This window comes from Brassica rapa, chromosome A05 (assembly GCF_000309985.2).
Source record: "Brassica rapa cultivar Chiifu-401-42 chromosome A05, CAAS_Brap_v3.01, whole genome shotgun sequence".
In the NCBI taxonomy this organism is placed as follows: domain Eukaryota; kingdom Viridiplantae; phylum Streptophyta; class Magnoliopsida; order Brassicales; family Brassicaceae; genus Brassica; species Brassica rapa.
Window position 1 is genome coordinate 1,317,567 of NC_024799.2, and position 27,907 is coordinate 1,345,473.

At 33.5% G+C, this 27,907-nt stretch overlaps 3 protein-coding genes across 3 annotated transcripts; all 3 read left to right on the forward strand.

The window, feature by feature from the left end:
- The first annotated feature begins 583 nt into the window (after positions 1 to 583).
- LOC103866572 (alpha-1,3-arabinosyltransferase XAT3) lies at positions 584 to 5,596 on the forward strand. The gene is made up of 3 exons (XM_009144512.3): positions 584 to 3,708; positions 3,799 to 3,870; positions 4,266 to 5,596. The coding sequence occupies exons 1-3, from the start codon at positions 3,519 to 3,521 to the stop codon at positions 5,462 to 5,464; spliced, it is 1,461 nt and encodes a 486-aa protein (XP_009142760.1). The 5' UTR covers positions 584 to 3,518; the 3' UTR covers positions 5,465 to 5,596.
- A 5,779-nt stretch (positions 5,597 to 11,375) lies between these two features.
- On the forward strand, positions 11,376 to 20,251 carry LOC103866573 (protein MIZU-KUSSEI 1). Its single transcript, XM_033292550.1, has one exon. The coding sequence runs from the start codon at positions 13,656 to 13,658 to the stop codon at positions 14,478 to 14,480; it is 825 nt and encodes a 274-aa protein (XP_033148441.1). The 5' UTR covers positions 11,376 to 13,655; the 3' UTR covers positions 14,481 to 20,251.
- A 4,735-nt stretch (positions 20,252 to 24,986) lies between these two features.
- On the forward strand, positions 24,987 to 26,314 carry LOC103838109 (protein MIZU-KUSSEI 1). Its single transcript, XM_009114536.3, has one exon. The coding sequence runs from the start codon at positions 25,152 to 25,154 to the stop codon at positions 26,031 to 26,033; it is 882 nt and encodes a 293-aa protein (XP_009112784.1). The 5' UTR covers positions 24,987 to 25,151; the 3' UTR covers positions 26,034 to 26,314.
- The last annotated feature ends 1,593 nt before the right edge of the window (positions 26,315 to 27,907 follow it).

The following is a 27,907-nucleotide window of genomic DNA, read 5'->3' on the forward strand; positions in this document are numbered from 1 at the left end:
AACGTGAGACAGATTGATATTTCGCATTGAAGTTGACATGTCACCCCTTTTTATACGTGTCTTCACTGAATAAAGTTTGAAAATATAAATGAATTCAGTGCCTCTAGATTTATTACCATAATATACGGATTCGCAACTTCTTTGAAAAAATAAAGAATCTGTTATAATGCTCAAGATAATAAGTTTTACATTTATAACTAGAATCATTTTTTTTACAGCAATAAATTTACAGATTCATGTTGACTCTGTAAACCATATTGATAACTTTGCATTCATGTGAACGATAAAAGACAGTTCCTTTCTTACACTACGTGCTAAGTTATCCGCCCGAAGATTCACTGTCCGAAGTACATGGACGATGTCTGAGTTGAGAAAGCTTCCTTTGAGAAGCTTGATATCTTCCAAATAGCTTTCAAATGCTGGTCATTCTTCTAGTTCCGAAACCATCTTCACTAATTGAGAACAATCTATTGCAAACGTAACCTGAAATTGTTTTAAATTCTTCATACATTTCATTGCCCAAATCAAAACCCTACGAATGAAAAGGAGAGAAGCATACCATTATATTCTCTGCCCTTACATTCTTTGCCTCCGGTAGACCATCGAACTGACTAGAATCATTTATAGTATTTAAGATATTAATGTATGAATCACGTTAAATCAATTTGAGCATTTCATCTATGGTTTCTATCTTGTTTTTTTTTTGTATTACACGTAAACACTGTGTATCTCAGCTTATAGTTTAGTTAGTTTTGAATCTTTGCCGTGCGAGTTATACAAGATACATATAAATCAATTTGAGCATTGCATCAGTGACCGACAACAACAAAACAATTGGTTATATTGTATAATATGTATTGTATCGTTTTCTGTTTCTCTTCTACCAAATAATGAAATCATTCGGCCAGGACACTCCCTCTTATGAGGCAAATGAAGCATTTGCTTCAAGCCACAACAATATATTTCTATATTAAAAGGCCACATGTTAGAAAATGCACTGTGATCAATTGGCTACATATGTATTCTTAGACCATAAGCTCTCTCTAGATTCAGCCTTTCTGCAACTTATTTTGTTTCTATTTACTTTTAGCGTGTAACTTATATTGTGTTACTTTAACAGTGTTAGAGCAACATTAAACGTGAATGTGCACAAAAAAAGTTCTAACTAACATAATAATAGTATTTTAATAATTTTTAGTTATGTTATTAAAATTTATTTTGTTAAAAAAATATAAACCACTAGAAATTAAACACTTGTACACTTTAATTAGAAGACCGATTCTTCAAACTCTAGATAAATTATCTAGACCGGTTCTAAACTGTTCATATTTTTTTTTCTGAATTATTATTTTTCTCTAGAACTCATCTACAAACCATGGTTAGAGGTGCTCTTAGATCATTTTCTTTTTCTTTAATGCATAATTTTCTGCAACTCATTTAGGTTTTTAGAATGCAACATTTTTAAATGCTTTAAGCCACTTAAAACTATGGCCCGCCATTGCATTCGGCCATGGTTAACCAGGAAAAACCACTAGGCTAAGAAGATTAAGGGACTGAAAAGATTGACTCATGTCAACTATGACTGCTTTGCAGAATACATACTTCTTATGTTTTTTTTTTAAATTCTAACTATTCTAACTTTTTCATATTCTCTGATGGACGGAGCCATATTAAAAAATCTTTTAAATTTGTCTAATAAACATGTTTTTCAAGTAATTTTATCATCTTGTAGCAGAAGAGATAAAAAAAAAACATTTGTAGAACACAGTGCTAAAATGTTAAATTCGCTTCTAAATGTTCTTATATATATTCACTTCTAAAATCGTTTATTGTGTGTGTTTAAATGTGCAATGACAAGATCACACTATCACACATATTTTAGGGTTGTTATATATTCACACCACCACCACCAATGGCATAGCCTTGTGCCAAGGTCATTACAAATTTTACAACTAAATCTAATTTTTAAAGTCTACTATAATGTTCGAAATATAATGATATTTATATTTTAGCGTGACCTAGATCATATAGGCTAATATTGAAGTAGCCGGTTTAGACATTTGGCGTTGTTAATAAAAAATCCTATAACATTGGATACTCTGTTTTCTCTATGCATAAAAACAAATTAATTGTATCCGACAACATTCAGCTAGAATACTAAAACTAGAACAGAAGAACCTAACAATCTATCGTATGAGTTTTCGGAAATCATTGGAACTTGGATGAGCTGAGATGTCACGCGTTGTATAGTCTTATTAAAGAGATTACAACTCATTGTTTTGTAAAGTAGCTGGACAAAACATTCGTCTTGTCTCCAAATTTTAAAGAGGTAATATATATGGTTTTGGACCTTTGGTGGCCCTTAAATTATCAAAAATGTATTAAAATTTGTAGTAAAATGTTTATACAACTGTAGAATTTCATGGTGGTTCCTGTTAGGCGATAACCTACAATCAAAACATGAATCACCACATAACATAAACTTTAATAACATTGGATACTCTCTTCTCTATATATAAGAACAATCTGTACCCGGCAACATTCAGGTAAAAATTTCACCAAAAACATTCAGGTAAAAAATTACTAAAAATGGAACAAAAGAACCTAACAATCTATCATATGAGTTTTCAGAAATCATTGGAACTTGGATGGGATGATGAGATGTCGCGCGTTGTAGTTTTATTAAATAATTCACTTTTTCAAAGAGATAATACAACTCATTTGCCTTTTGTAAAGTAGCGTATATTACGTGAATGTAATGATCAAAAGCAGATGTTCGGCGGCATGCACATGCCACACATGCTCAACAAGAATCTATCAGAACTTTTAAACATCACGCGGTTTTTGATTAGCGGCGCCACACACCGTGCCGTTCTCTTCTTCTGGATAACCCCTCCCTTACGTAACTTAGCTTCCAATTCCAAGCGAATAAGTCAGCAGCCCACTACCTTTTTTCACCATTGTACTTTTCTTTTGGCTATTCTTCACGTTTTTACATTCTTGCGAATTTTGACAAAGTGTATATATATAAAGCTAATTACTCTAATTTCAAGTACATTTTTGAGGGATGCAAGTAAATAAAATAAAATAAAAAACGAGTGTACGATGTACTAATAAAATAAAAAAATAGGAAAATTAATTAAAAGCCAAGGTATTTGACTTTGACCAGACACTTGACAGCCGTCTTCTCTCTGTTGTTTCCGTGTTCTTACCCAAAACCAGAGGAAAGTCCACTAAACACCATACATTAAAAACCATATAATAAAAATTACTAGTTTAAATCCAGTTGATCTCTTCCATATAGTTTCACTCGTTAATATACTTGTATGTATATATGCGTGTGTATCTAAAAGTCTCTTTAAATCATTCTCAAGACACCCACCTCTCTTATCCTTCCTCCCCAAGAAAAGTTTCCTCTGAATTTTCTCTCTGATTGCCTAAAAACGTCACCTAAGTTGATCAAACCTTTCATCAAAATTAAAAACTTTGGTTCTGGGTTTTGCTTTGTTGAGCCAGAGATGGTGCAGTATCATAGATTAATCATCCACCATGGAAGAAAAGAAGAGAGGTTTAGAGTTTCTGTAGAGGAAGTTGGTAGCTTGAAGAAAGCTAAACAAAAGTTCCTCTCTTTTCTCTTCCTCACGATCCTCTCTTGCTGTTTCATCGTGTCTCCTTATCTCTTTGGCTTCTCAACTCTCTCTCTCTTAGGTATGCTCATCACCTCTCTCTTTCACACAACCTTATATTTTGTATTTCTGATTCATCACTGATCTCTCTCTTTTTCTTCCTTTTCTGCAGATTCTTTTAGCAGAGAAAACGAAGCTCTTAGTTCTTATGAGCCAGCCCCTGTCTGCTTAGAAGTCTCCAATGGTTAGTACCCTAATATCTTTTTCAGACAGAAGTTTGATCTCTTTGTCTTTAATCACAAACCTATGTTGTTATTTGTTAATACCTCTGTTTCACAAAAATTATCATTTTAGAATTTAATGTAATTTTTTGAAAAAAAGAATTTAATGTAATTTATACTTCTTTTTTTTTTGTCGTCTTTCAATGTAATTTATACTTATTATAAGCTTTTATTATAAGCTTATACGTAATTATAAAATTCATTAATTTTATATATAATTTTATTTATCTCGATGGGTTATAACTAATAAAAATATAAATGCATCTCAGTCATTTTTTTAGTATGAAGTGACAATAATTGCAAAATATAGATAGTGAGTAATAACTTTCTGATATTGATTTTCAACTATATTGTGTAGGAACCATATGCTGTGACAGAACCGGTTTGAGATCAGACATCTGTGTAATGAAAGGCGATATTCGAACAGACTCTGCTTCTTCATCACTCATCCTCTTCACCTCCACCAATAACACCACAACCCCTCAAAAGATCAAACCCTACACCAGAAAATGGGAGACTAGCGTGATGGACACGGTTCAAGAACTCAACCTAATCCCCAAACACTCAAACAAATCATCAGACCGTGTCTGCGATGTCTACCACGATGTCCCCGCAGTGTTCTTCTCCACGGGTGGATACACTGGAAACGTGTATCACGAGTTCAACGACGGGATCATCCCGTTGTTTATAACCTCACAGCATTACAACAAGAAAGTTGTGTTTGTGATCGTTGAGTATCATGACTGGTGGGAGATGAAGTACGGAGATATCGTCACGCAGCTCTCTGATTATCCATTGGTTGACTTTAATGGAGATTCAAGAACGCATTGTTTCAAGGAAGCAACGGTTGGGTTACGCATACACGACGAGTTAACAGTGAACTCCACGCTGATGAGTCACGGTAACAAAACCATTGTTGACTTCAGAAACGTTTTGGACCGTGCTTACACGCATCGTATCCAAAGCTTGGTTCAAGAGGAAACAAAAACAAAACTTGACTCCAAGAAGCCGAAGCTGGTGATATTGTCAAGGAACGGGTCAAGAGCGATACTAAACGAGGACCTTCTCGTCAAGCTAGCGGAAGAGACAGGGTTCAATGTCGAGGTTCTAAGACCTAACAAAAGAACGGAGATGGCTAAGATCTATCGTTCGATGAACACAAGCGATGTAATGATCGGTGTGCATGGAGCTGCGATGACTCACTTCCTCTTCTTGAAACCTAAAAGTGTTTTCATTCAGATAGTTCCCTTAGGGACTGATTGGGCGGCTGATACGTACTATGGCGAGCCAGCAAAGAAGCTAGGGTTGAAGTATATTGGTTACAAGATTATGCCGCAAGAAAGCTCTTTATACTATGAGTATGGTAAAGATGATCCTGTCATCAGAGATCCGGATAGTCTCAATGATAAAGGATGGGAATATACTAAGAAAATCTATCTACAAGGACAGAACGTGAAGCTTGACTTGAGAAGATTTAGAGAGACGTTAGCTCGTTCTTATGATTTCTCTATTAGACGGAGAGTTAGAGAGGAAGTTCCTCATTTGTTTGTTTCATAGAGAAGAGTAAGAAGAGAGTATAACATTTTTTTGTAAAGTTTTTTAAAAACATTTTATTCATTTTTTTAAAAGTATTTGGTGTATGACATAATTAATTTTTCACTCATCAGCATATAGTTTAACTTCATTCTAGCAATTAGTCAAAATATGAAATGCAATAAAGCCTATAAGGGTTATCTTATACTCCCTGATCCATGTTTAGAAAGAAAAAAACCGGTTTTAAAAAGCTACACTTTTACATTTTTATGTATTTTTATCAGGAAATGATAGTAAATTGTAAACTTCGAAGAAATTAATTGTGATTACTGAATATTAATTGAATAAAAATTGAAAAAAAATAATTAATCAAAAAAGTAAAAAAATAATAATGCATTATAATTAAAATTATTTTTTTTATCTTAATATGTGTGAAAACTCTAAAACATCTAGTAAAGAAAGCGAATACTATTTATTTGTAAAACAGATAAAAATGTTCACCATTTAATAATCAAAACAGAGTAAGCTCTGATACTAATCTGAGAGATGAGTGCCGACGACCTGCTTAATGGAACTAATGGGTTTCTAGCTTGAGCTAAATGTTGTTTCAATTTTTCAGTATTATTTGATCTAGAGATTAGAGGTACCAGTCAAGCTCAATAAGGCAGCCTATAACTCAAGAGTATCATCTTATATCAATGCATGATGCAAATATTCAATAAAGCAAAATTATTATATTTTGATTTTTTTCAAAAAAAATTGAAGGTTATCCTACGAAATTAAGTTTTTCGATAAATACTTTATATAATTAAATTTACATTCTTTAGTGGTGTTTAAAAATTTGTAACCACATTATATATTTGTATTAATGTATTCTAAACTCTCTGTCATGGTACATTAGTATTGTCTCTCATTTTTAACTGTTAATTTAATAAAACTTCATATATTACCTAAATCAGTGGACTAACCACTATGAAATCTTTATTCTCTAGAGAAACAAACACAAAAAATTCCAAACCTTTTTGAAAATCATCATATGCCAGTGCAGGATGCAACTATGCAATAAAGCAAGATTTTTGTATTTTTGAAGTTTTCTCAAATCTGAAGATTAACCCCTACGAAATTAAGTTTTTTGGTAATTAAATGCTCTTTATATTGATGTTTACACTATTTAGTATTGCTTAAAATTTTCTAGAAACAATCTACATTTGTAATAATGTATGCTAAATCTCTTTCATGGTACATAGACATCGCTCTAATTTTTTTAACAACTAATTTAATAAAATTTTATATACTGCTTAAATCATTGGACTAATCACTATAAATATATATTCTCTAGAGAAATGAACACAAAAAGATATTTAAAACTTTTTTGAAAATCATCCTATGTCAGTGCAGGATGCAATTATGCAATAAAACAAGATTGTCATAATTTTTGAATATTTCTCAAAATCTGAAGGTTAAAAACACCCATATGAAATTTGATTTTCGGTGAATGCTCTACATAATGAAACTTACACTCTGTTTAGTGGTGTTTAAAAATTTCTAACCACATTTTAAATTTGTCTTAATGTATTATAAACTCTCTTTCATGGTATATGAGTATTGTCATTATTTTTTAATTTTTAATTTACTAAAACTTCATATATTGTCTAAATCAGTGGACTAACATGAAATCTCTATTCTCTAGAGAAACAGACACAATAAAGATTCCAAACTTCTTTGAACATCATCCGAAGTCACTTTAAGATGCAATTATTCCATAAAGCAAGATTTTCATATTTTTGATTTTCTATCAAAATCTGAAGGTTAACCACCACCTACGAAATTTAGTTTTTTTGGCAAGTGCTCTATATATTAAAGTTTACACTCTTTAGTGTTGTTTAAAAGTTTCTAACCATATTATAAATTAATGTATGCTAAACTATCTTTCATGGTACAGAGACATCGCTTCAATATTTTAACAACTAATTTAATAGAACCTTTTATACTCCTTAAATTAGTAGAATAAATGTTATAAAGTATCTGTTCTCTAGAGAAACGGACACAAAAAAATATTTCAAACCTTTTTGACCATAGTCATTTGTCAGTGCAGAATGAAAATATGCAATAAAATAAGTTTTTCTTATTTTTTAGTTTTTTCTCAAAATCTAAAAGTTAAAACCCCTACGAAATTGGGTTGTCGGTCAATGCTCTATAAAATGAAATTTACACACTTTATTGTTGTTTACAAATTTCTAACCACATTCTACATTTGTCTTAATATATTCCAAACACTTTTTTATGGTACATGAGCATCCTCTCTAATTTTTAAACAATTAATTTAGTAAAACTTCACATATTGCCTAAATTAGTGGACTAACCACTATGAAATGTATATTTTCTAAAGAAACAAACACAAAAAGATTCCAAACATCTTTGACTATCGCCCTATTTCAGTGCAAGATACAACTATGCAATAAAAAAATATTGTCATATTTTTATTTTTTTCTCAAAATCTGAAGGTTAACACCTACAAAATTCAGTTTTTTCGGTAAATGCTCTATATATTGAAGTTTACACCCTTTAGAGTTGCTTAAAATTTTATAACCACATTCTAAATTTTTACTAATGTATTCTAAACTCTCTTTAATGGTACGTAGACATCTCTCTGTTTTTTTTTAAGAATTAATTTATTAAAACTTTATATACTGCTTAAATCAGTGGACTAACCAATATAATATATATATTTATAGAGAAATGGACACAACAAATATTTCAAAACTCTTTAACCATCATCTTATTTCAGTCCAGGATGCACTTATGTAATAAAACAAGACTGTCATATTTTTTGATTTTTTCTCAAAATCTGAAGGTTAACCCCTACGAAATTGAGTTTTAGGTAAATGTTATATATAATGAAGTTTACACTCTTTAGTGTTGTTTGAAAAGTTCTAACCACATTATACATTTGTATTAATGCATTTCAAGCTCTCTTTCATGGTACATGAGTATAGTATCTAACTTTAACAATTAATTTAATAAGACTTCATATATTGACTTAATTAGTGGACTAACCATTATGAAATTTCTACTCTCTATAGAACTGAACACAAAAAAATTTTCAAACCTCTTTGACCATCATCTTATATCAGTGCAGGATGTAACTATTCAATAAAGCAAGATTGACATATTTTGATTTTTTCCCCAAAATCTGAAAGTTTACCGCCTAGGAAATTGAGTTTTTCTGTAAATACTTTATATAATGAAATTTACACTCTTTAGTGGTGTTTAAAAATTTATAACCACATTATACATTTGTATTAATGTATACTAAACTTTCTTTCATGGTATATTAGTATTGTCTCTAATTGTTAACTGTTAATTTGCATATTGCATATTCTTTAAAATGATTAACAATAGTGGTGTTTAAAATGTCATATATTGCATAAATAAGTGGATTAACCACAATGAAATCTCTATTCTCCAGAGAAACATACAAAAAAAAAATTCCAAACCTCTTTTAAAATCATTATACGCCAGTGAAGGATGCAACAATGCAATAAAGAAAGATTATCATATTTTTGTTTTTTTCTCAAAATCTGAAGGTTAACCCCTATGAACTTAAGTTTTTCAGTAAGTGCTCTTTATATTGATGTCTACACTCTTTAGTGTTACTTAAAATTTTCTAGACACATTCTACATTTGTAATAATGTATGCTAAATCTATTTCATGGTACGTATACATCTCTCTAAGTCTTTAACAATTAATTTAAGAAAAATCTATATACTGTTTAAATCATTGGAATAACCACTATAAATATCTATTCTTTAGAGAAACAAACACAAAAAAATATTTCAAACATTTTTTACCATTATCCTATGTCAGTGCAGGATGCAATTATGCAATAAAACAAGATTGTCATAAGTTTTGAATATTTTTCAAAATCTGAAGGTTACACCCATACGAAATTTGATTTTCGGGAAATGCTCTATATAATAAAGTTTTCTCTGTTTAGTATTGTTTAAAATTATCTAACCACATTATAAATTTGTACTAATGTATTATAAACTCTCTTTCATGGTACATGAGTATTGTCTTTAATTTGTTTAACTTTTAATTTAATAAAACTTCATATATTGTCTAAATCAATGGACTAACATGAAATATCTATTCTCTAGAGAAACGGACACAATAAAAATTCCAAACCTCTTTGACCATCATCATATGTCACTTTAGGATGCAACTATTCCATAAAGCAAGATTTTCATATTTTTAATTTTTTAATCAAAATCTGAAGGTTAATCCCCTACAAGATTTAGTTTTTCGGTAAGTGCTCTATATATTGAAGTTTACACTCTTTAGTGTTGTTTAAAAGTTTATAACTGCATTATACATTAATTTATGCTAAACTTTCTTTCATGGTACATATGAAGTTTACACTAAGATATTTTAATTATTATATTTAATTAAACTTTTTATAATGGAACTAATGGGTTTCTAGCTTGAGCTAAATGTTGTTTCAATTTTTCAGTATTATTTGATCTACATATTTGAGGTAACAGTCAAGCTCAAGGCAGCCTATAACTCAAGAGTCTCGGCCATTGGAAACAAAGTACATTGCACTAAACTATTAGAAAGAAAAAAAGAAAGAAAGCCAGTGCTGTTTATGTTGCTTTTCACTATCCATTTAAGTAGTTCATGTGGATGCCAGTCTACCCTGAGGCCATCTGTTCCTACAGTGTTCTTCTCCACAGGTAAGATACAAAGGAACCGTATATATACCACCATTGGCGAACCTAAGTAGAAGATTATGGGTGCACTTGCCCCCATAATAATTTTAAAATTTAGTATATTTCTTAGACTACTTATAGGCTTAGAAAGTTGAAAACAGTTTGGGCTGCGTACGAATTTAAATGTTGACAAAATAATCGATTGGGTTGTCAAATTAGTGAAAGAGATTTATGGCAAGAAAAATAATGAAGTACTAGATTTTTCACCCGCACATCCGTGCGGGTAGATTTTTATTTTATAATATATAACGGATACCATCGCGAAAGGTTAAAAGATATTTACATTTTAGTGTTATATATTGTGTAAATCTATAATGTTATTGTTTAGTTTCTTATTCGATATTATTAATGTATAATAATTTGTTTTATATATTTTACTTTATTATTAATTGTTATAATATATTAATATATTTTTGAGTTTGGTAAAATAAATTCATAGTATGAAATAAAAAAATTGAGAATCTCCTTCATTTTTTTCTAATTTTTACAGACTGAATACAATATATTTTAAAATTTTATTTAGTTATACTATAAAACTGATATTTTCTTAGAATAATTTATATTTCTATGTTATTATTTTCGCATATTTTGAGATTTTATAAGTAAATACATTATAATAAACTATATTATTAATTATGAAATCAATCGCTGCATTAATTTAAAAATATTTTAAAATTTTATTAAGATTTTGTTAGGTTTTAACATATTTTGTTATAAGTAAAAATAAAATTTAAATTTACAGTTAAAATTTATTTATTAATATCTATATAATTTATAAGATTTTTTAGAAATGTTATATATTAAATAGATTAACTTAAATAGTCAAATAGATGTAATTGATGAAATAGACCTAGTATGATTTTTTATGGTATTTCTTTTAATAAAGAAAATATAGAATATAATTATAAAATTTGAAAAATAGCATACACTTTTATTTTATTTTTTTTCATAATAAAAGTTTATTTAAATTAATGTATAATAGTATATATTATTAATTACGAAATTAATCAATGGTATTAATTTAAATAAAATATTCTAAATTTTTAGAAAGATTTTGTTAGATTTTTCTCAATATTTTGTTATGACTAAAAATAAAATTTAAATTTACAGTTAAAATTGATTTATTATTAATATCTTTATATATTGAATATATTAATATAAATAATTAAATAAATATAATTAGTAAAAATAAGGTTAGTATGATTTTTTATGGTAGATAAAAATGGTACTTCTCTTTTAATAGAGAAGATTTTTTTTTTTTAATAAAATGTAATTACTTGATTATTTTTAATGAAGTGGATAGGCGAGGAAGACTTAAATAAGGGCTTTTATATAGTGTAACTACGTCACCAATATATTCCAGCATGATTCATGAGAACAAAGAACCATATCTTATTTTTGGAACCGGCCAAAGATCATATTAATCCCCTTAACGATTCTCCCTTTTATATAATCGGATTCAACTATATTACTTTTAGCTTAGGATGGTTATGATGATAATTTTCTTAAATTAATTGATTTTTATAATGAAAGCAAGGTTCCATGCCTATTTATGGATACATTATTGTGGCCTCACACTTGTGCACATATTATATAAACAAAGAAACATGCATTTATAAGTTCAAAAAAAAAAAGAAACATGCATATATATCATTTTATCATGTTCTTTTTATAGTTTCCTAAGAATTATGGTGTCTATCTAAGATGATTTTACCATGTCTTTTTTCTTTTCTTTTATGAGTGTTCAAAATCCCACCTAAGATATATAAAAAAAAACTTGTCATTTTCGATATATATAGCATTAGCTTATATGTACACGGCCTCCCTCTACTAACCTTCTTTAATTTTCATCGACATTTTGATAACAAACGTTAAAAAGCATAATCACTAGTGTACTTAACCATGTATGTATGCATCTAAACAGGAAAAAAAAACATCCATAATCTATCTGCATGGACATCAACATTTTTGCACAATCTTTTGACGTATGTTGTCTTTGTGGTGTAAGCTTCCAACTTTCCATATTATTATGAACAAATGATATATTTCAGAAGAGCCATGTCACTACTAACGACCGGGACAATATGGCATGGGATCCGCTTAAATCCAAACAAACGTTGAACAACTACAGTTGATGTTGTCACCATCTGATATGAATGTCAGCATATTAAACTTTAGAGGGAACAAAAGAGGGTGTCAACTTAAAGATAAACAATTCCATAACAGAATGAAACGTTAACTTAAAACTTTTGTTAGCCCCATCCATCGTGGGTTCACCCTAATGGACGGTTATGATTAACGGATGGAGGTGGACTTTGATGATAGTGACTGGTGAAATGATATCTCGGTGTGAAAACTTGTAAAAACGCATCTTTTTATGATAAACAAAGTAGCAAAAGGGTAATACATTGGAGATGCTTTAATTATTAAATTACTTATTTTATGTTATTTTTATTTTTATTTTTATTTTTATTATTTATGTTTTCTGTTATTTTATGCATTTATTTAAAATTATTAAATAATTCTTTGTGGAATATACTATTTTCATGTTATTGTATCATTTTAAATATTATTTAAGTAAGAAATAAAAACATTAAAGATTCAAAGGACCATTTTATAAATAAAAAAAGTTCAACTCCAAAATGGAGTGGGGTTAGGAAAAGATTTTATTCCATAGTGATGTTTGGAGTTGAAAATGAAGTGGAGTTGGAAATGCCCTACGAGTATCAACATCGCAGTTTCTAGCGTGGAGATGCTTAAAAAGTAATGATGGTGGCCCCACCAAATAAATAAAATCGGTCACAGAAGTAGCCAAAAAAGGATCGGTGTTTTGTTGTTTCTGGTACTGTTTGCAGGCCCCACTGACACGTGACTGTCCGCGATTGGTTACCTTTTTATTTTATTTTTTTAATCAGAAAAAACAAAAAAAAAAATTAAGAAACCCAAAAAACGATTTAGGGAAAATCATGGCCTAAGGATTTGATTTGCTGAGCTTTTTAACTATTCACGGACCGTATTGACACGTAGCAATCCGCGATTGATTAGTTTTTTTTTAATCCGAAAAAAATAAATAGTCATAACTACTATTTCTAAGAATTTGTGCCTTGAGTATCACCATATCTGATGCCCTAATATCTTGTTAAACTAGCTCTATGTTCATGACAACTTCAAACCCCAATAAAAAAACTACAGTATATAATTTTTTGGTAATTCAAATGAAAATGATAGGCAATAAATAATATAATCACATACTTATATATACATGTAAAAGGTCTATAAATACATACATTCAGAACGTACGGCAACAACTCTTCGAACACTCATACATAATCACTTTGGCGCGCCGCTTTCTTCCTTTCTCCATCCTCAACCACCTCTTTTCTCTTTATAAAAATCAACGGTTCTCCAAATTTCTCAGTGGTTCGAGACATATCATAAAAGAATGTTGCAGCACCAAGAACTCGCTCTTCAAAGAAGCTTCAGCTGCAACACAAGAAAGATCAGCCCAGAGACCTCTCCGGCGCGTAGGTTACACGCCCGTTCTCGTTCTTCCTCCTCCTCCTTGATCCCACCCATCCCTGAGCATGAACTCTTCCTCGTACCTTTCCAGAGCTTCACCTCCTCCTCTAAAAACACAGTGAAAGTCAACGTGAAGCTTTCTTTCTTCTCACGTGCTATCATCAACCTCGTTAACCTACCGCCATCTCCTTCCTCCTCCGGTGTTTCTAACCAGCTGATCACCGGAAAATCCTCTTCCCTCGGGAGAAGGGTCACCGGGACTTTGTACGGACACAGAAGAGGCCACGTCACGTTTTCAGTCCAGGACGGTCCGAGAGCCGAACCAGTGTTTCTCTTAGACCTAGCCATGTCAACGGAAACTCTAGGCAAAGAGATGTCGTCGGGGCTCGTCAGGATCGCGTTGGAGTGCGAGAGGCGTCACCGTTCGGGGACGACTAAGCTTTTCCACGAGCCCAAGTGGACCATGTATTGCAACGGCAGGAAGTACGGTTCCGCGGTGTCGCGTGGCGGAGCGTGCACCGAGTTGGATTTGCGCGTGCTGAATACCGTGTCGAGTGTAACGGTTGGAGCCGGAGTTATTCCGACGGCGAGTGACGTGTCCGGTGGTGGAACGGAGCTTGGGGAGTTGTTGTATATGAGAGGTAGGTTTGAACGAGTCGTGGGGGGTCGTGACTCTGAGGCGTTTTACATGATGAACCCTGACGAAAACGAAGGTCCTGAACTCAGTATTTTTCTTCTTAGATTATGAAAAAAATGGTTTTTTCTTAAGAGAGAGTTACTTGACTTTTAAAAATATTTGAAAATGTCTTAATTAGCTTGTTATTATAAAGTGAATGATTGCAATGTTATTATATAGGTTAGTTTCTAATCTCTTGCTTATCAGATGTGGTGTTTTTGTTGTTGTTATTTTTAATTACAGCAATTTTCTGTATTTTGGTTTTTGTTAAATTGAAGAAATAAAGAGACTAATGGGTTTCTAGCTTTGAGCTAAATGTGTTTCGAATTTTCAGTATGCATTATTTAGTCAGTAGATTAGATGTATCAGTCAAACTCAAATAAGGCTGGAAGTCTATAACCCAGAGTCTCATCCATTGTATTAGACTATGGGAAAAAGTCAGAGCTGTTTCTGTTACTTTTTTGTTGTTGTAAACTATTCTGTTACTTTTTCACTGTCCGTTTTAAGTAGTTCATGTGAATGTCAATCTACTCTATAGCCAAATCTTTAGATGTTCCAAATGTGTTCTTCTCTCCACAGATAGATACACGGGAATGCTATACCATGAGTTTTAGCCATACGATTATGACTATCCCTTTCTTTATAACTTCACAACATTTCAACAAAAAAAAATGTGTTTGTGATCGTAGAGTATATATGATTGCTGGGAGATGGAACAAGGAGATAATGTTTCACGACACATTGTTTCAAGGATGCAACTATTTGACTGCGTACTGAAGACAAATTAAATGTAGTATGCAATTAGGATAAATGTTAATGACCAACCTAATACGTTGTCCTATTATTCTCCTGTTATTTTTAGTCAAAGTTGTCGAGGAAAAACAAAACAAAACTGATATATGGGCCACGAAATATTTTAGGTTAGGCCGAATAATAACTAGAACCGGCTCTGTTGATTGTAGAGATTAAAGGCTTTCTTTGGGTCAGTGAGGGATCCACAGTCCGAACACAAACATGAAACATGGAGCTGCAATGACTCACTTCCTTTTCTTGAAACCTAAAAGTGTTTTTATTCAGATAGTTCCCTTAGGGACTGATTGGGCGGCCGAGACGTACTATGGCGAGCCAGCAAAGAAGCTAGGGTTGAAGTATATTGGTTACAAGATTATGCCGCAAGAAAGCTCTTTATACGATGAGTATGGTAAAGATGATCCTGTCATCAGAGATCCGGATAGTCTCAACGATAAAGGATGGGAATATACTAAGAAAATCTATTTATAAGGACAAAACGTGAAGCTTGATTTGAGAAGATTTAGAGAGACGTTAGCTCGTTCTTATGATTTCTCTATTAGAAGGAGAGTTAGAGAGGAAGTTCCTCTTTTTTTTTGTCACTAGAGAGGAAGTTCTTCATTTGTTTGTTTCGTAAGAGTAAGAAGAAAGTATAACATTTTTTTGTAAAGTTTTTGTAAAACATTTATATAATTCAATTTTTTTATAAGTATTTGGTGTATTGACATATTAATATTTTACTTATCATCATATGATATAATTGGTTTCTTTGTCACCTGAACAGACAAAATTTATTTTGTTAAATTGTTTTGTTTTGTGTGTGTGTGTTTGTTTAATAGTTATTTCGTGAAGGAGTTACTGTAAGCGTAAATGTAAATTTACTCTATTTTAGGTTTCTGTATGTGTTTTGGTGGATTCAGCTCTGCTAATATGATACTAATCGACATGCTTAATGGGACTAATCGGTTTCTAGCTTTGAGCTTAAATGTTGTTTCAATTTTTCAGTATGCATTATTTGGTTGATATCTAATGATTTTGATGAGTTTTAGATTCATAATTTAGATTATTATGATCATTCTAGATTGCATTTAGGTGTATATATTGCATACATTTGTCCATTTGCATTTAACAGGGTTTGGAAAGCACAATTGTGAGTTTTGGGCCAATTCGAAAGGTCATTTTTGCAATTTACAAAGTATGGGGTCAGAAACGGAGTTATCAAAAGTTCAGGGACCTGTCTTGCAAAATCCCCAAAACCCACCATTGGAGAGATCGATTGTTCTACTCTCCGGGTTGGTTGACGACGATCCCGGCGGCTACCACGGCGGTTTCAGAGCAAGACGGCAAGCCTCGCCGGATCTGAGAGCACGACACCGAGGAGGAGCTGAGCCCGGAGATGGAGTTCGTGGTGAGGTGAGACGACGGCACAAGCTCGGAGAAGGAGAAGACAATGGCTTAGTGATGGGTTCGTGGTAGTCCGAGCACGATCTCGGCTTTGGAGGAGGAGCTGAGCGCGGAGAGGAGTTCGTGGTGGCTTGTGGAGGTTCATGGCTGAGAGAGACGACGAAGAAGATGAAGCGCCCACGGTTCGAGATTGGACTTGCAGCGGTTAGTGGTAGCGACGTGACGACGCCGCTGGGAACGAAGCGAGCTCGAGCACAGCGACGTGATGAACCCGCTCGGGAAAAGGTCCATGTCCCTGTCCAATATCGACTTGGTGGAGCGGGATGCGATGGCCGCTGTGGATGCGATTTTGAGATGTTGACCGGTTTATTTCGGTTTGACCCGGTTTAATTTAATTAAACCAGTTCGAGTTTTGCCTCTCTATAAATAGATTTAGACCTAAAAACCTAATTTTTATCTCATTTTCTCTCAAGACTTTGTCTAAACTTGTAAAAGCTTGATTCTTTCTATAATTTAAGGAAGTACTTCATCTTATAATTGTGTTTTTCTTGCTCATTAACATGATTAGCCTTGATCCTTACATGGATTTAAGGTTTCTCATGGAGATTATTGAGTAGACACATTTTGGATTCATGAGTTAAGGTAGATTAGGGTGATTAAGCTAGATCTAAAGTGTTTTAGTATAAATCCATCTTGTTCCTTGCTAGTAGAGTGTTTTTAATGCAACTCTAGAGTTGGCCTCTCTAAAGTTGAGCTCTAGGCATTTCATACCCGGAAGGTGTTTGATGAAATGCCTGAACCAACTCTCCTAAGCTTTTAACATTCTTTACCAAAGGGATTTGTTGTTAAAGGTGTTAAGATGGCTAGTAGACTTGAGATTAATGATTACTTAGATAACATTCAACCAAAGGGATTTGATGCTTGAGTTATCTAGGTAAATGAGCATTCATCTAGGGATAGAGTTTGTTTAGGATTGTGTCTAGGCCTAAGATAGATAGATCGGTTGAAAGTTGACACCTTTAGATTGAAACTTGATCACCTTATATCAATTATCCTTACCCATGAATCCATCCTTAGCATTTGAAAGTTCTTGCACTTATTTCTTGATTGGATTTGAGATCACCTTGTTTATATTTCTAGGATCTTAGCTTGTTACAAATCATCCATCTTCTTGTTTGCTTAGATTAAGAAAGCTTGTGTATTCTTGGTGTTATAGGTCACTAGTTCCTTGTGGATTCGATCCTAAAATGCTACAATGACATACCATTCGATTGTGGTATTGTTGGCACATTAGGTTAATTGGTGTGTGCTTAAACGCGTAATCAATTTGGCGCCGTTGCCGGGGACCTAGTAGATTTATCATTAGGATTTCAATCTTTCTTGAGACTAAGCTTTATTTTCTTGCTTTGTTTTGCTTTTGTATAGTTACTAACTCTTTATTCTAGTGCTTTTGTTCTTGAGTGATGGCTTCAAGCTGTTTTGAGAAGCCACAAGAAGAGGAAGATCACATCGAAGATGAGCCATATGTGTATGTGGAGCCACCACCCTTTGATGCAAGTATACTCACTCCAGCACAGCTTGTGACATTAAATGAGCTTCAGAAGAAGTACCCGGGGTCAGCAAAGACATCCCTAGCACGAAGGATCCGGGTGGAGCTTATTAAGGATCAAGCAGAGCTTGAAGGAAGGGAGGTTACACAGTATGAGTTCAATGTTGCTTATGACCTTAAAGAGGTAATGTATTGGGTTCCACCACCCCAGCTGGAAGGTACAAGAATTTCCACTCTAGAACTTCAACTTGAGGAACTTTGCTTGCCTTGTGGTGAGAATATTGCCCATGACTTTGATTCTCTTGTGCTCATAAATGAATGTCTTGATCTAATATGTGAAACTAGGAAGCTAGATGAGTTGAGAATAGAAAAGCTTGCTAGTGATCATATTGAAGTTTGTTTTGACAAGAATTATCTTTGTGCTTCAATTGATCTTGAGTATAAGTTTTTGATGCTTAATGAACCTAGACCTCTTCTTGAACTTGCTGATTTAGGGGATGAACTTGATGTGGATATGCTCTTGCTTAGGATAGAAAACCCCCTTGTCAAAAATTATCATGAGAATGTGAGCATTGTGTATTACTTGATTGATGGAGATAGAGTTGACTACTTTGTTAAAACTTTGTTTGAGCCTGTAGTTGACTGTGTGTTTCCACCATATGCATTTGATTCTCATGACCATCTGAACCTCAAGGAGCATTTCATAATTCATGTCACATCTTTAGTGAAGCTCTTTGAGGAAAAATCTGTCTATTTTCTATGGATAGTAGTGTGCTCCTTTGCATACTTGGTTCCTTGTTCTTGTAGGAGAAGGACCAAAGGTGCATTGGCTCAACCTTTTGATACCTATGATTAACAAGAACACAAAGTCAAGCTAGAGACTTAAAACAAGCTCACTTGGGAGGAAATTTCATGTTTATCCATTGTATATATATATATATATTTTTTTTTTTATCTTTTCTTTTTAGGTTATTTAATAAGCATGGTTGAGGTTTTTTTTTAGGTCAAGTCTTACTTACCATGGCTGATGTGAAGCATTGTGACTCTAGACACTTGCCTTCTCCGCTTAAGTCCATGTCCATTGGTGAAACAAACCCGAGGCCAAGGGTCCTCTACCACCCAATTCAGCCAATAACTCTAAGTAAGTGTCACTCCAACCTTGTACATATTTAGTTTTCATGTTTATTTCTTTCCCTTAGATCTCTTCTTTGAGCTTACTCTTACACAAGGGACTGTGTGAAGTAAGTTTGGGGGAGAGTCTACTATCTCACATCATTTTCTGTTTTGTTTACTTGCCATGAGTCTCATGCATTGCATTGTGAATACTTATTTGCATAGAAAATCCATAAAATTTTGATTTTTTTTGAAAAATCTTCATGTAGTTTCACTTGATCCATTTGCATCTTTAGGATTGAGTCTAGAAGCATTTAGATTGCATTCATGCATTGGGAGAAACCTTGTAAAGAACACATGTCTAGAACTCAATTTGACATCCTAGCTAAACATATCAAGTAGCTTAAGCATCTCTTGAAAAAGCTTGTAAGCTTCGAGCCTTGAAAACTCTTCTTGAAACATGTTGTTTGCTTAATGATTGGCATTGTTCTTGAAACCAACTCCAAATGAACTATGGTTTAATGAACTTAATCTCTCTTGCATATGGGCATTTGCATACTTGATCATGGATATTATACACATTTGGGTTATCTTTCTCTCTTTGTACCAATCTTTGTTAACCCAAATGGCACTTCCATACCCATTAACCCTCACCATTCTTTGAAACCAACATTAATTTGCTTGAGTGAGGCCTTTTATTGATAGCATGTCATGTGCAAAATCTTGAGAGTATTAGGAGCGACAATGAGTTGTTCTCATCTTTGGCTAGCATTAGGACCTTATTTAGGCTAGCCTCTAGGATGGTTGTTGGGTTTGTATGCTTGATTTTGATCTTGGGATTGGGATGTGAGTGAAAGTGAAAAGAAATGAACCAAAAAGAGTGAGAAAAGGAAAGAAAGCCAAAGGGATTTAAAAAAAAAAAAAAAAAGGGCTCTTGTGTTTATAAATAGAATCCCCTTTAGAATTAAAAAAAAAAAACATGAAAAGAGTGGGAAAAAGAAAAATAAAAGAGCTGAGTGAATAAAAAGAAAAAGAAAAAAAATCCCTAGTTGGTTAAAATAAGAAATGAGAATGTGTTCATTGAGTGAAAGATGAAAGTGAGTGTATCTTTGGGTTTTGGGATGATGAAAAGAAGAAGGGTAGAGCTTGAAATAATTTAGGAAAGGGGTAGAATGATGAGAACAAGTCATTGTATGCATGAATTGCTCCTTTTCTTAGATAAATTTTGCATAATGTTCTTGCTTCTATTCTTGAGTGTTAGTCACCATAAAAGATGCATTTGAAAACCCTTGCTTCACATTAGACCATTTTCACTCACCAAGCCAAATGATTGAGATCATGTGCCCATTTGGAAGAATTCACCTTGTGTGTGTGTGTTTAAATGAATGTGAGGGTTGGCTAAAGAACTTGTTGATTGATGAGTAAATGACTTGTGTTGAGGCATAAGAGTCTTGATAGGCCTTGAGAAACTAGAGTGTACTAAGAGAGTTGCTCATGCTATTTGCTATGTTTTCCTTAGGATGTTAGGTTGATGGCTAGAAAGTGTTCTTTTGGTTATCAGTTCCCATTTTCAAACCTCACTCTCTTTGGCTCTTGAAAGTTTACTTGTGGACAAGTAAAGGTCTAGTTTGGGGGAATTTGATATCTAATGATTTTGATGAGTTTTAGATTCATAATTTAGATTATTATGATCATTCTAGATTGCATTTAGGTGTATATATTGCATACATTTGTCCATTTGCATTTAACAGGGTTTGGAAAGCACAATTGTGAGTTTTGGGCCAATTCGAAAGGTCATTTTTGCAATTTACAAAGTATGGGGTCAGAAACGGAGTTATCAAAAGTTCAGGGACCTGTCTTGCAAAATCCCCAAAACCCACCATTGGAGAGATCGATTGTTCTACTCTCCGGGTTGGTTGACGATGATCCCGGCGGCTACCACGGCGGTTTCAGAGCAAGACGGCAAGCCTCGCCGGATCTGAGAGCACGACACCGAGGAGGAGCTGAGCCCGGAGATGGAGTTCGTGGTGAGGTGAGACGACGGCACAAGCTCGGAGAAGGAGAAGACAATGGCTTAGTGATGGGTTCGTGGTAGTCCGAGCACGATCTCGGCTTTGGAGGAGGAGCTGAGCGCGGAGAGGAGTTCGTGGTGGCTTGTGGAGGTTCATGGCTGAGAGAGACGACGAAGAAGATGAAGCGCCCACGGTTCGAGATTGGACTTGCAGCGGTTAGTGGTAGCGACGTGACGACGCCGCTGGGAACGAAGCGAGCTCGAGCACAGCGACGTGATGAACCCGCTCGGGAAAAGGTCCATGTCCCTGTCCAATATCGACTTGGTGGAGCGGGATGCGATGGCCGCTGTGGATGCGATTTTGAGATGTTGACCGGTTTATTCCGGTTTGACCCGGTTTAATTTAATTAAACCAGTTCGAGTTTTGCCTCTCTATAAATAGATTTAGACCTAAAAACCTAATTTTTATCTCATTTTCTCTCAAGACTTTGTCTAAACTTGTAAAAGCTTGATTCTTTCTATAATTTAAGGAAGTACTTCATCTTATAATTGTGTTTTTCTTGCTCATTAACATGATTAGCCTTGATCCTTACATGGATTTAAGGTTTCTCATGGAGATTATTGAGTAGACACATTTTGGATTCATGGGTTAAGGTAGATTAGGGTGATTAAGCTAGATCTAAAGTGTTTTAGTATAAATCCATCTTGTTCCTTGCTAGTAGAGTGTTTTTAATGCAACTCTAGAGTTGGCCTCTCTAAAGTTGAGCTCTAGGCATTTCATACCCGGAAGGTGTTTGATGAAATGCCTGAACCAACTCTCCTAAGCTTTTAACATTCTTTACCAAAGGGATTTGTTGTTAAAGGTGTTAAGATGGCTAGTAGACTTGAGATTAATGATTACTTAGATAACATTCAACCAAAGGGATTTGATGCTTGAGTTATCTAGGTAAATGAGCATTCATCTAGGGATAGAGTTTGTTTAGGATTGTGTCTAGGCCTAAGATAGATAGATCGGTTGAAAGTTGACACCTTTAGATTGAAACTTGATCACCTTATATCAATTATCCTTACCCATGAATCCATCCTTAGCATTTGAAAGTTCTTGCACTTATTTCTTGATTGGATTTGAGATCACCTTGTTTATATTTCTAGGATCTTAGCTTGTTACAAATCATCCATCTTCTTGTTTGCTTAGATTAAGAAAGCTTGTGTATTCTTGGTGTTATAGGTCACTAGTTCCTTGTGGATTCGATCCTAAAATGCTACAATGACATACCATTCGATTGTGGTATTGTTGGTACATTAGGTTAATTGGTGTGTGCTTAAACGCGTAATCATTGGTCTAGAGATTGGAGGTATCAATCAAACTCAATAAGGCAGTCTATAACTTAAGTCTCTGTGGTTGTGGATGTGGATTTCAATCTACCCTGTAGCCAAATCTTCAGATGTTCTCACAGTGTTCTTCTCCACAAGTAGATAGATATATACAGGAACCTATACCAAGAGTTCTAGCTATATGTTTTATGAGTATCCCTTTCCTTTTAAGTTCACAACCTTTTTTATGTATTATGAGTATCCCTTTCCTTTTAAGTTCACAACCTTTCATCCCAAAAAAGAATAAATGTTGTGTGTGTACGTAGAGTATTGATGGGGCATAATAAATTTAGGTTAGCCCAAATAATTAGTGACAACTCTAATAGATTGGAGGGATTAATTACGCTTCTTTGGGTGCAGCGGGGGATCCGCAGACCGAACACAAACATGTTGTGTAGTCCGAGAAGGTAGTAGATTACTCCATTGATATATAGACATTCTTTTTTTCTTTTTTGGTAAACTGATATATATTCGTTGATAAATATGGGTACAAAGTAGGATTGACAAACTCCAAATGAAAGAAACATGTGTCCGATGATTAGCGGTTGTTATATAGTTAATTAGGTCAACAATATATTACATCAACATCATAAACGAGGAACCATATCTTGTGTTTGGAACCGCCCAAAGATCATATTAATCCCCCTTTACAATTGGTCCCTTTTATATAATCAGATTCAACTATAGTACTTTTAGCTTAGGATGGTTAGCGTGATAATTTTATTAATTGATTTTTATAATGAGCGCAAGGTTACGTGCATGTTTATGGGTTCATTGTAGCCTCACACTTGTACACCTAAAATATAAACAAAGAAACATGCGTATACATCCGCCCTTTTTATTATTTTCTGATAAGAATTACTGTTGGTCTATAAAATAAATTTATCATTTTCTATTTTTACGACTGCTCAAAGTCTCATCTAAAATATACAAGGAAAACTAATAACCTTTCGAGATATATATTAATTATCTTATGATTTTAGTTAACTACATGACCAGACGGTTTGTCTTTGGGGTGTTATAATATTATCTTATAATACAAAGTTATATAAGTATCTCACTAATATAATAGTAATATTTTAATATGGTTTAACCACTTTATTAAATCTAAAATTATATAAAAAAAGTTATAAGCCATTGAAAAAATTGTTTCAAAAGTCCTTCAAAAGTCTCTCAAGTTGACTTTCTCATTTGGAAAATCTTTCTTTCTTTTGTTCAGTTTATTATTTTTATGATGAAAAATTCATTGAGATAACCTCTTAATTGCCATCAGTGTTTTAGGGACATAAGACAAATTTTAAAAATAAAATTATTTACAATTGTAATGAAAACAAATTTTTAATATAATATATCATTTTCATCAAATACACAAATCTAACAATGTAAAGAATAAATAAATATGCTATATTATGTCATATTTAAAAAGTACATGAATTCAGAAGGTGAGTTAATCGACTTTCGTGAAAATATTTTTTTAAAATAAGTATAAACCAACAAACTATAAATTATTTTAAATTTTGGAGCTCTAAATAGTCATATTAATCAGAAGCCTGAAACGAGTGCATTTTTTAATAATAAACTATAGGACGCCTCTAATTGCCATATTATTATGTGTAAATTTCCAAAAACTTGTCCCAATATATTTTGTTCAGGCAAAAACCGTTTTCGTTTAATATAGTTAGCCACGTCATTGCATACGACCGGGATAATACGGGAAGGGGTCCGTTTAAAGCCAATCAAATGTTCAACAACTCCAGTTGCGTTGTCACTTGTCGCTATCTGATATGAATGTCACTATATTAAACTTCAGATAGAGTGTGTCAACTTAAAGACAAACTTCCACAATAAATGCGAATTGAAAAATCTTGTAAGCCTTCATGAACGGTTAGAATTAACGGTTGGAGGTAAGACTTTGATGATAGTGAAATGAAATCTCTGTATGTACATTTGTAGAAACTAATTATCTTGTTATTATAAATCCAAGTAGCAAAATACAAAGTCGTAATTGAATGAATCATGCGTAAAGGGAAAAAGTATATACTGGTATATACACCTTAATTATTTTAAGATTCAAGTGTGTGTATTTATATCAATACAAAATACACAAAATAATTCAGTCACATACGAGTATCGATGCGTATTGATATAAACAAGTAATAGATTAGTAGATAAAAAAAGCAATAAATTGGTAGTGTAATACTAATACATTGTTAAACTAGCTCTATGTTCTCTGATAACTTCAAACCCAATAAAAAAAGCAACAACATATAATTTTATTGGCGGCCTTTCAAATGATAGGTAATAAATAACATAATCACACCATATATGCTTTATTAAAAAAATCATGTAAAATGTGTATAAATACACATACAAAACGGCCACACCTCTTCGAACACTCATAATCACTTTGGTCGGCCGCTTTCTTCCTTTCTCCTCCCTCAAATATATAAACATCTCTTTTCTCTCCTAAGTTCAACATCGAAACATATCGATCATAAAAAGAATGTTGCAGTACCAAGAACTCGCTCTTCAAAGAAGCTTCAGCTGCAACACAAGAAAGATCAATCCAGAGACCTCTCCGGCGCGTAGCTTCCACTCCCGTTCTCCTTCCTCCTCCTCCTTGATCCCAACCATCCCTGAGCATGACCTCTTCCTCGTACCTTGTCATAGATGCTCCACCTCCTCATCCTCCACGACTTCTTCTACTTCCTCTAAAATTGTCGTGAAAGTCAACTTGAAACTTTCTTCCTTCTTACGTTCTCTCGTCAACCTCGTTAACCTACCCGTTTGCAACTTCATCTCTCTTCCTTCTCCGCCGTCTTCTTCTAACCAACTCATCTCACTCGTCACCGGTAGATCATCCTCCTCCCTCGGGAGAAGAGTCACGGGGACTTTGTACGGACACAGAAGAGGCCACGTCACGTTTTCAGTCCAGTACGGTCCGAGAACCGATCCAGTGTTGCTCTTGGACCTAGCCATGTCAACGGCATCTCTAGTCAAAGAGATGTCGTCGGGGCTCGTAAGGATCGCGCTGGAGTGCGAGAAACGTCACCGTTCCGGGACTAAGCTTTTCCACGAGCCTAAGTGGACTATGTATTGCAACGGGAGGAAGTGCGGTGCCGCGGTGTCCCGTGGCGGAGCATGTAATGACTCGGACTGGCGCGTGTTGAACACGGTATCGAGTGTCACGGTTGGAGCGGGAGTTATACCAACGGCGAAGAGTATTGATGACGTGGCCGGTGGTGGAACGGAGCTTGGAGAGTTGTTGTATATGAGAGGTAGGTTTGAACGAGTCGTGGGGAGCCGTGACTCGGAGGCGTTTTACATGATGAACCCTGACAAAAACGGAGGTCCTGAACTCAGTATTTTTCTTCTTAGAATATGAAGAAAAAAAAATGTTTTTTCTTAAAAGAGTTATTTGACTTTTAAAAATATTTGAAAATGTCTTAATTAATGTGTTATTATATAGTGAATGATTACAATGTTGTGTCATGAAATATATGTAAACGATAATGAGAAGGGCGATGAGGTATGCTAGGTTTTTTTCTTAATGTTATGAGATGTGGTGTTTTTGTTGTTGTTTTTACAACAATTTTTATATTTTTGGTTTTTGTTAAATAAGAAGAAATGATGGATGTGATAATTAAATATAGTATGTGGTTGCTTTATACGAAAGGCATGGAAATCCCCACATGGTCCGACATGATTCATGCCAAAATCAAGATTCTTGTTGTCTTTGTTATAAACTACTTTAAAAATTGAGCTAGAAGGTGAATTCGCTTTTACGTGTAAGGAAACGCTGCGAGTAATTTTTCTTTAAACTAAACAATACTACTCCGTTTTATAGAAAGTGGGCTTGCTTTTGAGTTGTAACGTGTAATAGTCAATTCGTAACCAAACAACTCTCATATTTGATTCAAGATATAAATACCATCAAGTTAACGAGTTACACTTGTATCTATAAATAAAATAAACCATACATAGTGAAGTTTTCACTTTTTCATGGATATGTATAACATTGAAATAAAATATCAGAAAATAGTGAGTAAACAAATAATTAGTAACATATAGATACATGAGAACTTTAATTTACTAACATGCATGTAAATGAACAACTACTTAATCAGTTGTAACTGTATCATTTTTTGCAGTATTTAGGGATTCCAAATGACAAAATATATATGATCTGACTTCTGAGTGAAAATATGAATATGGATTGAAAATCATAACTTCTAAAAATTGGCTTGTGATAAGTTCTAAAAATATGGGAACAAATATATATGGAAATGGAAAATAGAGGGATGGTTATGAAAAAAAGGTTGGTGTGTTTGGCTTTAGTGTGGACAAAACTCATCAACAGCAGCAAAGCCAAGAGTCACCTTTTAGGAAATTTCCATTCACTTGATTTTGGGACCACGTTAATACATATAGAACTCTGCATGCGTACCCTAACATATGATTATAGAACACATGTTATTAACATTTTTACAAGTACATATGGTCCAATACGTATACGCGTCGCACCTGGGATTAGATGAATGAGATCATATAGAGACAGAAAAATAGAGGATGCAGTAATGATTCAGATTATAAAAAAAGGAAGCAAGTTTCCAAAATAAACTGTGAAGGAAATGCATGTGATACTGATAGTTTCGTGAGTTAATTACAAAAACTTCAATATCATCCGAAACATGCATGTGTGTTAACCTAAACACATTCAGTATCCTTGTTAAAAATGCATGTGCTAACTTTCTTGAATAATAGCAGTTCAATTTCAAACATTCAATTTCCAAAAATAATGAAGACTCTTTGCTTCTTCATGGACTGATTCAAAGATCTTGCTATAATCAAAAGCTTGTCGTTCTGACTTCTACTATGCATGCATATACCTTGGGTTGACCCAAACAAACTAATCAATAATGTCTCCAAAAATGAGAAATGTAACAACGAGTCTAATAAATGAATTTGTGTTGGATAAAAATTTAAAAGTTAGTATCGATTAACATTATCTCGTACTTAAATTTGGTAACGGACGGCAAAATATTATCGTAAGATATGTGGCGCTGACTGTAGCTAGTGCTTTACATTTTTCTGATTCAAATGATAAAATTTCCTTATCCTACATATAATATAAGTTGTTGTATTATTGATTAAGCTTGCATTGACTGATCACAAATACACAATGATGCTATGAAGTATGATATTGGACATGAAAAGTATATCAAGTATGCATTATATAATATTGAGCGGAGCAATGCA